A 12,706-nucleotide genomic window follows, 5' to 3' on the forward strand; every position below is an offset into this window, starting at 1 on the left:
AGGTATAATGATTCACAGAAAGACAGAAATGATTCACATAAATGACTCACAGAAAGAAGAAGATAGAAATGACCCCTTCACAGAAAGACAGACAAAAATGATTCACAAAAAAGACATAAATGATTCCACAGTATAGCAGAAATTATTCACAAAAATTATTCATAGAAAGACAGGACATAAATGATTTTTAAAATGGGGGGTTTAGTCAAAACGCTATCCAACTTTGGGGGGTTTAGTCAAAACGCTACCAAACTTTGGGGGGTTAAGTCAAAATTCCCTTTAACAGAAAGACAGAAAGACAGGACAGAAAGGATTCACATAAAGACAGAAATGATTCACAGAAAGAGAAATTCAATGATCTTACTCAATCCATTGTTGCCTCCTTGGTTTAATGACAGCTACAACATGAAGGCAAGGAATGCCAGTGACTTGCCATTCATGACAATCACATGTGTGTCTCTTTAAGTCCACATTCCACCATTTTCCAGTAAAGACATTAGTCACTAAAAATGTGCCTTCAATTGCTGAACCACTCACATTCAAATTTCCAATTTTGCTGCTAAGGTCAATAATAATATCCTTAACCCTTGGCACTAAATCATTATCATTCCATAGCTCACATTTCTCTTTCCTGTCATATAATAACTTCATTTGCAAGATCATCACTTGTGAAATCATTTTGACAATGGGTTTGTCCCTAGCCATCAATATATGACTATTCCATGCTTCTGAAAAGTTGTTAGACAAATGATCAGACTTACACACTTCATCAAAGTATGATCTTGCCCACAACCTTGGGTCTTCACCCATCAGATAGTCTTTTGCTCCACTGTCAAGCTTTTCCAGCTCATCCATCAGTTTTGTAAACTCGACTCTCGAATATGTTTTGGCAAGGACTCCAGGCTTCAAGCTCAACTCCTCTGTACTTAGTTTTCATGTTCTTGACCATGTGTGCGAAACAATACCTCCGGGTTACAACCGGGGGAAAATAGGTTGTAAATGCGAACCACAATCCTTTTCTTCTTTTGTCGAGATAATAGTCAACTTCGAGGGGTGCCTATTTAAGTGTGGTGCCATATTCTCTAGAAAATCAGTCCATGTCTCTCAGTATTTTCAGCAATACACAAATAAAAAGCAACAGGAACAATCCATTGTTACCATCCAATGCAATAATAGATAGGCGGACACCTCCATGCTTTCCGCTCAAGAAACAACCATCGAAGTCCTATCATAGGCCTACAAACCTTACACAAAACCATCTAGACTAGCCTTGAATGCAATACACACACAGTCATAAAACTATGGAAATTTTCATGTCTAGAGTGCTTTGCAACACTTCCCTGGGGTTAGCTTGCAAAGTCCCTACACAACTCGTAATTTTGCATAAGAAGTATCATAACAACCATGGATCTTCTCCATTGCCATGTTCTTTGCATGCCAAGCTTGCCAATACTTAATCCTAACCTGATACTTATCCATCATTTCCACCATAACATCATTAGGTGTGTATACCCTATAATGAAGCCTCATTTCTTTCTCAAGTCTGGTTGCTATCCAGACTGCATTTGCCATTAGATTCTTGTCTTCCCTATCAGACTCACATGTATGTGTGTTCACCAACTGCCTACACTTCATTGTATGTTTATTTGGTAACACCCTCACATAAATCATCCAGGGACGACCATCAGCATTTCCATTTCCATTCAATCTTATTACTATCATTTCTTGTGTATTCAAAGAACAAACTTATTACTAATAGCATAAAGTCCGACATAATCCCTACACTCATACCTATCCTTCCAAAGATCTTTATGACCTCCAACTTCAAAGATTTTGGAACCCCAACCACTCCTTCATCAGTTGGTATGTTGTATGTTTTCTCCAAGATCTCATTTATCCTACCAACATCCCTTTCATCTACAACATTATCATTTCCTCTCAAGTTTTCTTCAACCAACTGTTCTTCTTCACTATCACTCTCTACTGCATCAGGTATGTATTCTTCATCTGATGAGAACTCACTATGGTAAGCCTCTTCTGCATCAATTTGATCCACATTTAATCAACCCCCTTCTGTATGTGCTCCACTAGTTTGGGTTTCATCTACATATGAAATTAAAACCAATCTAATTAATATACCATTATCAGTGGTCACATTAGCAGTACCAGCAGCATGGTCATCCACTCCAAAGTTTAGAAAATCCAAGTTGAAGTAGTCATCAACAACTTCATCTAATGAATAAGGGGTAATGAGATATGTAAGAAGAATAAATGAAAAATAAGCTCAGAAGTAAACCCAATAAATGAAGATGTACCTGCAACTTGAGAAGAAGAGGCTTGGGAAGTATAGTTTGCCTTACTTTTCTTTTGACTCTGTTTAGAGTTGCTTTGGAACTTAGAGCTTTCTGGTCTTCCTTCAGTAGACCAACTAGTTTGGGTTTCCACCTCACCCAAATGGTCCCCTCCAAGTGATTCACCACTTAAAGTCTGGGGCTGAGACCCACTACCATCAATATTGTACTCTAAAAGTTTTCTACCCTTACATGAACCACTTGTTAAGTCCACAATCCTATTAACTTCTTCCACAGTTGGCCACTCATCGAGATCAAATTCAATCCCCTTCTTGTATTGTTTCCCTCCTACAATTACAACATCATCGTCACTTACTTCTTCCTCATCGTCACTTACTTCTTCCTCATCAGCACTACTACTCGACAATTCCTCAACCTCAGTAATTTTCACATACAAATTAGTGTATCCACTTCTATCGACTTTTGCATAAACCCACATATACTTCAAATCATCATCGAAACTAGTCGCCTTAGATTTCCTCGGTCATTCCAATTAATCTCCAATATAGGGTTACAGTTCGCAGGTCAACATGTTTTTGATCCACTCAACTAATTCTGCCATGTTTGCCTTCTCGCCATCAACTAACTCTCTCAGATTAGTTCATGCCCACCCATATACACATTACTTAACACCATCCCTAGTAGCTTCTCTCCATTCACCATTAATATGCAATCTAAGAACTCGATACCTTAAAGCAGCCATTTTCTCTGAAACTACAACATACAACAAAATGAGAATTCCCCTTACAAGTAATCAACCTAAACCCTAAAACAAAAGGGTAGAAACACACAACAGAGAGAGAGAGAGAGAGAGAGAGAGAGGAGAGAGAGAGAGACTGTGTGTACAAAAAATGAAACAAAAATGTAATCTCCACATACAGAGATCGAGAGAATCAAGAGAGAGAGAGAGAGAGAGAAGAGAGAGAGAGAGAGAGAGAGAGAGAGAGAGTTAGATTAGGGCAATATTTGGGTGGTTTTCCCAAATGGGTATTACGTTTTAATGTGGCGGGAAACCCAACATAAGGGCAAAATGGCCATTATGTAAAATACGAGAGAGAGAGTGCAAGAATTAAATAATGGCAACGTTTGGGGGGTTTTCGCAAAGCTAGGTTTAACGTGTTAATGTGGGGGGCAATATTTCATAAGGGTAAAATGGTCAATAGCTAAAATACCAACGTCTGTTACACACAAAATTGACGGAGTGGGGGGCAAACTCAAATGATTTTAAAAATGGGGGGTTTAGTCAAACCGCTACTCATCTGTGGGGGGTTAAGTCAAAATTACCCTTTAATCTTTGAGGGCTAGCTCAATGCATTTTGCATCCAGTTTCCGATTTTATGACAATTATTTTTTTATGTTAGTTTGATATATTTGCATCCAAGTTTTGATTTTTCGTTAATTATTTTTTGAGGTTAGTTTAATGCAGTTGTATCCATATTCCAATTTTCTATTAATTACTTTTTAAGATTACTTTAATGCTTGCATTTGCATTCAGTTTCCGATTTTCCGTTAAATATTATTTGAGGTTAGTTCAATGCATTTGCATCTAGTTTTCAGTTCCACATTAATTGTTTTTTGACGTTAGTTTCATTCAGTATTATATTTAAAAAAAATATTTGTCATTATTGCTTTGCCGTTTTTTTTTTTTTTTTTTTTTTTTTTTTTCATTTTATATTATATATTTTATGATGTTATTTTTTGTATAATTGTTTTTAACTATGTTTCGAGGCCGTGTTAAGGATATATTTGAAATAAGTCAGTATTTTATCATAGACACTAAAATTGTATGATTTGTAATAGGGAATTAGTTTATACAAATCACCTATTTTTTAGCAATTTTTTTTTATTTGATCAAATATATAAGAATTGGAACACTAAAAGTGTTTGATTCGTAATATGAAATTACCTTTTACAAATCACATATTTTTTAGCAATTTTTTTTTATTTGATCAAATATATAAGAATTGGAAATATACTCAAACTCTATAAATATAAGAATTAGAAATACACTCAAACTCTCCAAAGATGTTCCATGTATGTGGGATTGTAGGTTATTAGAAAAAACTATCTTTCATATTAGAGTGTCACATAGGAGAGAGAAAAAACTAACTCTCATATTAAAGTGCCACGTAGGAGAGAGAGAAAATCTTCCATTAGAGGTCTCTGCTTTAGTATATAGACAAGGTTTTAGACCCAGCTATATGGCCGGAATCATTTCTAAAATTCACATCCTTTAAATTTTCGTGAGAAATTCAATAAATGATAATTATTAACATAAGTTTTTGGAGTTGATTGAGCAATATTTTCTTATTGGAGTCGTATAAAATTTTCTTGTCAGATGTTGATTGACTTATTAGAGTTAGGGGTACCAACGGGTCGGTTTTGGGTCGGGTTTTAACAGTTTCGGTTTGGGTTTTACTATTTGCGATTCCATCGGTTTTGGTTCTAAACGGTTTTAGTATGAGAATTATAGAACCCAACCCAAAACCATCAAAACCTACGGTTTTTTTTTATCGGTTTCGGTTATAATTCGGGTCTTTATTATTTATTATGATTATTAAACAATTTCAATCATTTAAACACTAAAACTTGTTTTTATTTTTATTTTTTTCTTTTCTTACATGATAATATTTTATGTATAATTAGTGATGTATCGACAATCATATTTACATCAATCTATAAACATATATCAATCATATACGTTAAAACATTTACCATTCATGCATGTGATAATTTCAAGCTTTGATATAGAAATTAAAATAATTAAATATCTAACCCCAAAAATTTGATTTTTTTTTACGTGCATACACATATATTTGTTTCCTCTCGATCGTGTACACGTGCAATCACATATATTTGTTATCTTGATATATTTTACGTACATACACATATATTTGTACACCCGTATTAACTCGCATTATATTTTAAATCGAACATGCGAGTACATGCGTCTTACAATTACATCTCATCACTAATTTTTAACATAAATACTACATATTGGTTTATAATAAGTGCGTGTACCACACTATATCAAGCATGTGTATCATATTTAAATATACATGTGCATAAGTTAATAAATATAAAATGCGGTTCTATCGGTTTCGGTTCTCAACGGTTTTAGTATGAAAATTATAGAACCCAATCCAAAACCATCAAAACCCACGGTTTTTTATCGGTTTCAGTTCTAATTCGGGTCTTTATTATTTATTATGATTATTAAACAATTTCAATCATTTAAACACTAAAACTTGTTTTTATTTTTATTTTTTTCTTTTCTTACATGATAATATTTTATGTATAATTAGTGATGTATCAACAATCATATTTACATCAATCTATGAACATATATCAATCATACACGTTAAAATATTTACTATTCATGCATGTGATAATTTCAAGCTTTAATATATAAATTAAAATAATCAAATATCTAACCCCAAAAATTTGTTTTTTTTTACATGCATACACATATATTTGTACACGTGTATTAACTCGCATTTTATTTTAAATTGAACATACGAGTACATACGTCTTACAATTACATCTCATCACTAATTTTTAACATGAACACTACATATTGGTTTATAATAAGTGTGTGTACCACAATATATCAAGCATGTGTATCCAATTTAAATATACATGTGCATAAGTTAATAAATATAAAATATATTAGTTAGTTCAGAATATACACGTTGACATTATTATTAACATCTATGATACACTTGTTTAACGTATTGTTATAAAATATACATTTAACAACACATTCACTATTATGCTATATATATTTAATAAACTTTTACACATAAAAAACATATTTTATATTATAATGTATTAGTTTGATTATCTTAAATGTAATATAATACTAAATTTTATATATCGAAATCATACTAATTGGTTCCGGTTTCGGTTCGGGTACCCATGGGTTTTTTGCTATTCAGTTCTTTATCGGTTCAGTTCTTAATGACCCGTTTTAAATGAGTCTAACTTTTTAAGACCCATAACCCGAATATTCGGTTTCGATTCCGGGTAATCGGGTATCCATTGGCACCCATAATTAGAGTTTTGTTGCATTAGGAAACTTATTAAGATTAAGAGTTCATGTTGTATTATGAAACTTCTTATGATTACCTAGGAAAGAAATTGTCCATATAAGATGTACTCTGCTTTAATATAAAGAGAGGTGATAGTAGATAGCAAAAACCCAACACGACACTTAGTCGGTGAAACATTGGAGAGAATGGATATGAACGTTGTGGAGCCTAGATCATTCTTCAAATATTCTAAGTCTGTGAAAGAAACAATAATGTCATTTTCAAACTATTAAAAGCTAGCTAAAAATATTTCATTAGAATAGTACTATAAAGAGGGGTGACAACGATTCAATGACTACAAGAGACGTACATGAGAGTTGAGACATTGAGAATTTGAGATAGAAACTCCTGTAGTCCTTTCAGAACTCAGAAGCATCCAATTTTCAGTTCAATTGTGAATATGGGACTAAGGCGCTAAGCACTAATTTTCCCGCTTGAGCCCACACGGCAAATAATCACATTGGATGTTTTTCATTCTTTCTTACTTCTTTTGACACTCATATGATCGACCTGCCTATTCCACTTCTTTAAAACCCATAATCTGTTCTCATATTTCTCCAAGAAATTAGAAAGAGAGAGAAGTGAAAAAAGAGAAAGGAAGAGATTCTTGGAAACTCGTCATGGCACAACACTATGTCTCACTTCTCTTTTTATTCTTCACTTTCACCTTTACTTGCTCAATGGCGGCCAAAATGGTCCCTGCAGTTTTTGTGTTTGGAGACTCATTGGTAGATGTTGGCAACAACAATTATCTTACTCTCTCCATTGCAAAAGCAAATTTTCCCCATAATGGTGTAGATTTTCCTGGTAAAAAAGCAACTGGAAGGTTCAGTAATGGAAGGAATGCAGCAGATTTCTTAGGTGCATAGCTATATTAATCATTACATTTTGCATTATTAACATTTTCATATGGCCAGAGGTCCAGTATAGAGCTATCTAGCTCATCTTTTCTGTTTTTTGTACTTTGTGACTAGTGACTGACTGACTGGCCGGTTACTGCTACTGGAGCGTAGTGTGACCAAAACCCGCCAACACAATCTCTTATACAATTAAGTAGAGAGATTTGTTTTTTTTTTCTCTCTCCATTAAAGTATTAAACAAGTACAGACAATTTAGATAGTTGTGGACATTATATAAAGACATAAATACATTATATACATTCATGTATTTCGAAACAATGAAGGTCATGCATGCTGTTTTTACGTTAAAGAGTTTTTCTTTCATTTCTATTTTTCTGTTTAAATGCAGTTAAGATCGAAATTATTTTTATCTCTGAATGAAAATTACAATATTTTGCAGCTGAGAAACTTGGCTTACCCTCCTCACCCCCTTATCTGTCCCTAACATCTGCTTCCAATAATTCCAATGCGTTCCTTGGTGGTGTAAGCTTCGCTTCTGGTGGAGCTCGAATCTTAGATCCCACTGACAGCCTTTTCGTAAGCAGTTCTTTTTCATTTGCTTTAACAAAGAAAATATTATTGGTTAGGGAGAAAAATTAAATAGAAATACACTAAAAATATATTCAGTCTTGTTTAGTTAGTAGTAACTCTATCTGTTTATATTCCAGAAACAATCCATTCACCTCAGCAAGCAGGTGGAGTACTACGCAACGGTATATGCTAATCTGGTTGAGCAACTAGGAACCGTTGAAGCACAAAAGTACTTCTCTAAGTCACTCTATGCCATTGTCATCGGCGGCAATGATATCCTTAAATACTTTGGAGCATCAGATGTCCAGCCCAAAAGCACTACTCCTCAGGAGTTAGTAGACTCTATGACACTCATGATGACTGGATATTTGAAGGTAATAAAAGGCATCTGATTCACATATATTTTTCCTTCTATGAAACAAAGGCGTTGTCGGATAAGTATTCCTTGAATTTTTACAGTTTAGTGTCTTATCATATTGAAATTTTTAGCATAACATAGGTGTATAGTATTCTCAATGCTTATTAATGATCCTGCACCATTTTTATATTAGAAAGAAGACCCAGTATTTTTTTTATTTTCATTATATTTTTCAGAGGCTCTATAACCTTGGAGCGCGTAAATTTCTCGTGGTGGGCATTCCGGCGGTAGGATGTTGTCCATTTCAGAGAAATCAAAACAAAACAGGGGGTGGTTGCAAAGAGGAATCAAATTACTGGTGTAATAAATACAATGAGGGTGCTAAGTCTATGTTGCAGGCAATGAAAACTGAGTTCAAAGACATTAACTATGCCTTTTCTGACTCTTACAATATCTTGCTCAACTTCATTCAAAAGCCTGCTAATTATGGTACAACTTCTTTTGCTCTGCTTTGTTAAAAAGTTAAAAGAGAGTCATAAACGAAGTCTTTCCTCACTTTTCTGGGTTTCCGTTTAACAGGATTTACTGAAGTGAAAGCGGCTTGTTGTGGACTAGGAAACCTTAATGCTGATGTTCCTTGCAGCCCCATATCACAGTACTGTCCCAAAAGGACAGATCATGTGTTCTGGGATCTCTTCCATCCAACAGAAGCAACTGTTAAAATCTTTATAGATACAATTTTCGACGGTTCTCAACCGTACGTGTCCCCAGTCAATGTGAGACAGCTAGTTGCTCTGTGATCCGAGGGTCCAAAAAAGGATATTCATCACAAACGAAGATTGCTCACAGTTCATCTTAAAGCACGATATATTTAACGACATAGACAAAGCGATTGTCACTTTAAACTGATGATGATGATGATGATATATATATATATATATATATATATATATATATATATATATATATATATATATATATCATCATCATCAGTTTAAAGTGACAATCGCTTTGTCTATGTCGCTGAAGTTACCACATTGTCAAATGGACCATCCTTTGATAGTCTAAAGCCTAAGTAAACCCATAGCCTCATATACAACTCAAGTCAAGCATATAAGTAGTGTCACTGAACCATTTCACATCCAGAAAAGACGTGTCACTTACCAAAACCTTTCTCGTTAATCCTGTATCTCTAGTGTAAATATAGGATTTGTCTCAAACTTGTATACTTAGAATCACCCAATGAACTGCTTCAGTGAATCATATGGCTTTTATAATTTGAATCATATGGCTTTTATAATTTGAATACGTATGTCATTGTACCACAAACTTGTACAGAATTTATAAACACTAGTTGGTATCTACGCTTGAAAGAATCTCCTTCGTCTTCCCACTCTTCTTACTAACATTCCTTGCTCTCAATTTGACATAAACGCCACTAATTTCGACACTAAATGCAGGGAAAGACCAGGGACTAAATCGAAACTTCACATCTGAAATTCTAACTAGCTTGTTCGAAGCAAAAACATGAAGAGCAGTCCACGTACGTTATTATTTATTAATAATGGTTTGAGAAGAGAAACATTGAGCTTGAGATTCTTTGTAGTTCCATGTGAACGGAGTAATCCTAGTTTTAGTTCTAAGTTTAGTTCTGTCTCTAACCACGGTTTTATTAGTGTAACTAATTTTTATCGAATCATCGAGAACATTTTTTTTTTTTTTTTTTAAATTTTTTTTATTTATTTTTTTTTTTTATTTTTTTTGAAGGTTTGAGGATTAGTACTGGTTTCATTTGAGATAGGGAAGGGAGAAATTTGAAGAGTTATATATTGTTGTTGACTTTTTTACTGAACTCAGTGGGGGACTTCTATGAGTTTAAGAGCATTTGCAATGCAGGTGAATAAGAGGGGTTTGTAACTATAGTCACCAGTTTTGTTGGAAAATGGCTGTACAATGTAGAGGTGAAAAACTGGTGATTTTAGTTCCTAGTTGATTTGAAACCTTTCACCGAGATAGTGGCTGACTTGTTAACTTCTGACGGGATGTTGGATTCCGTCTCGTGTGTTTTTTTCGATTTTTTTTTCGGACGGAATGTTTCATTCCATCTCGCGTGTTTTTTCGATTTTTTTTCGGTTTTTTTTAACTTCAGACAAAATACCGGACGAGATGTTAAATTCCATCTGGATCAAAAAGCCTCCAGACGGAATCTAACATCCCATCCGAGATATTTTATTTACTTTTGCATTGCACAGCTTCACCTTGTTTTTCACCAAAACGGTGAAAGGAGGGTGAATAAGTGTTGAGGTTGCGGTGATAAGGGGGGGATTATTTTCACTTGCATTGGGAATGCTCTAAGTGACTATTAAGGACAAATCCGGGGAAAAAGTAACTCTAGCTCATAACTATATATTTTTTTTAATCACAAAGGACCGGATATATGAAAGATCAAGTATACCCCTGTCGTGAAATAATAAACAGTTTGGCCCAACCGAAACAACACGGTGTATATAGTATGAACAATCTTATTCTGGGCATACCTAAACATAATATATGATCAGTAATAACACCTATTGGAGTATGAACAATCATTGTTCACGCCTATTGGAATATGAATATCCCAAGTTAGAGGAACTTTGCGTGTTCAAAAACATACTCTTTGATTGTTTGATTTTAATTATGTCTTGTCTTTTCAACACGCATAATTGCCTTAACCTAAGGCCAAACTAGTGGGATTTAATTGCCCACTATAGTAAACGGGCGTTGTATGATTGATTGCTACGCAATACCAAATTAAAAATAAAATCAACCAACTAGAGCCAAAAATATAGTCACGCTCCTCCAAAAGAAAAAAACATAGCCACGTCCATATAGCAGAGATTAAATACCTCTCCCAGTGGAACATTGCCCCTCTCACTCCTCTCCCTCCAATTTTATTATGAGTGAGACCTCCTAGTTAAGTCTCAAACAGGGCTATTGTTCAAATATGCATACCATAAAAAATCTTTTTGCAAATTCCAACATTCTAAAACAAATTTATACTAATTGAGCATACATTTCTTTACACATCTCTAAAGTGATTACCCAATGTAGCTACTAAAGACAAAACTTCTAATTTGTTATTCATAGTAGTGGGTGTGAGCAGAATATAACGAAGTGTGAGGTATCAGGAGGAAAACAAAGTCCAAACCTGTAAAGAAATCCAAAAATACATCTATATTATACCTTATAATGCCGAAAACAAACCCAAAAAAGATTAACAAAAGGAAATCTCAGCAAGACGCCCACATACCCCAAAACAAGTCCGTATAAACCACAGTTGCGATAAAATCACCAAACAGACAATATAAAAACCCACCCTATTGATGAAATAGAAAAGATAGATCTCACATTCTCTTCTATCACAAGGATTTGTCGCTGACCTGCAAATTTTGAGAGAGTCGTATTTGAGAGACAAAGTTTTTTCTCTTATTTCTTTTAGGGTTTCAAAAAGTTCGTTTTTTTGTTATGTTGGATTTCACGCTTTTTAGATTGGCTGATTAATAATAATAATTATCAAGTAAGATTTTGTTTTCTCCTTTTTAATTTTGTTTTTATTTGTATGTTGTTGGCGGCATGATACTTTTAGCTTGGACATAATCTATACCACCATTTACCATTAGTTCAATTCCTTGTGTCATAATTAACTAATACAATATTATTTGCTTTTGTGCAGCTCATTGCTCCCCAAATTAAAAATATATCCTTTGAGTGATCTGTTTTTATTTATTTACTTGTGTTTTAATAGATCATTATTACAAACACTAGTTTTTCTTTTTAAGACTAGAGTAAGATCTAGCTAATCGGTTCGTTGTTTTGTTTTTGTTTGTTTTCCCGATTGCTTAAGTAGTATTATGTTTCATTTGGATTCTAAACTGCAAGGGATTAACCAAATATTTTACAAAATCCTGTATGTGTTTTCAAAATATATGAAGTATAATTTCATTAACATATAAAGAGACCAATTTGCAAAAAAAGTAGCAAGAACCCAACATAACACACATATAGCCCAACTATATTAATTGAATTACTTATCCAAGGTAAATTACAATACAAGGAATAATACAAAAGTATCAAGAGTTCTTTTGAAGAAAACACCCTCCACCAATTTTCAGCCATCATATCCATGTCGCATTTGGTTAGGAGGATTACATTGGAGTGAGAATGAGCATTTATTGTAGACCTAATCACAAATTGTACATACTGATCACAAATTGTACATACTGAAAGCATAAAAGGAGAATTTGATGTTTAATATTTTAGTGAGAGATGTCGAACACGTTCAAACAAGAGGAAGAGAAATCAAGTTAGATTCAAATAGTTTGGAGAGAGGAGGATTATTTTTTTTTTGGGTTTTTGTTTATACTACTTTAAAATTACAGTACAATAAATCTAATTACTAAAAAAAAAAAATGTGTTAATGGACAAGTCCAATAAACA

The 12,706-nt window shown here is 33.8% G+C and overlaps 2 protein-coding genes across 2 annotated transcripts; one reads left to right on the forward strand and one right to left on the reverse strand.

The window, feature by feature from the left end:
* Positions 1–360: 360 nt before the first annotated feature.
* LOC147496790 (uncharacterized) lies at positions 361–855 on the reverse strand. The gene has a single exon (XM_086562665.1). It carries the CDS (start codon positions 853–855, stop codon positions 361–363), a length of 495 nt encoding a protein of 164 aa, XP_086418791.1.
* A 6,125-nt stretch (positions 856–6,980) lies between these two features.
* On the forward strand, positions 6,981–9,063 carry LOC147496791 (GDSL esterase/lipase At5g55050-like). Its single transcript, XM_086559670.1, has 5 exons — positions 6,981–7,303; positions 7,742–7,878; positions 8,010–8,246; positions 8,467–8,719; positions 8,810–9,063. The coding sequence occupies exons 1-5, from the start codon at positions 7,063–7,065 to the stop codon at positions 9,028–9,030; spliced, it is 1,089 nt and encodes a 362-aa protein (XP_086415796.1). The 5' UTR covers positions 6,981–7,062; the 3' UTR covers positions 9,031–9,063.
* The last annotated feature ends 3,643 nt before the right edge of the window (positions 9,064–12,706 follow it).

The sequence above is a fragment of the Coptis chinensis genome, chromosome 5 (genome assembly GCF_015680905.1).
Source record: "Coptis chinensis isolate HL-2020 chromosome 5, ASM1568090v1, whole genome shotgun sequence".
Taxonomy (NCBI): Eukaryota; Viridiplantae; Streptophyta; class Magnoliopsida; order Ranunculales; family Ranunculaceae; genus Coptis; species Coptis chinensis.

Excerpts from the sequence above, each read along its gene's own strand:
- LOC147496790 (XM_086562665.1), bottom strand. The coding sequence starts at position 855 with ATGGATGAGCTGGAAAAGCTTGACAGTGGAGCAAAAGACTATCTGATG.
- LOC147496791 (XM_086559670.1), top strand. The coding sequence starts at position 7,063 with ATGGCACAACACTATGTCTCACTTCTCTTTTTATTCTTCACTTTCACC. Across the intron at positions 7,304-7,741 it reads GAATGCAGCAGATTTCTTAG|CTGAGAAACTTGGCTTACCC; the intron begins GTGCATAGCTAT and ends AATATTTTGCAG. Across the intron at positions 7,879-8,009 it reads ATCCCACTGACAGCCTTTTC|AAACAATCCATTCACCTCAG; the intron begins GTAAGCAGTTCT and ends TTTATATTCCAG.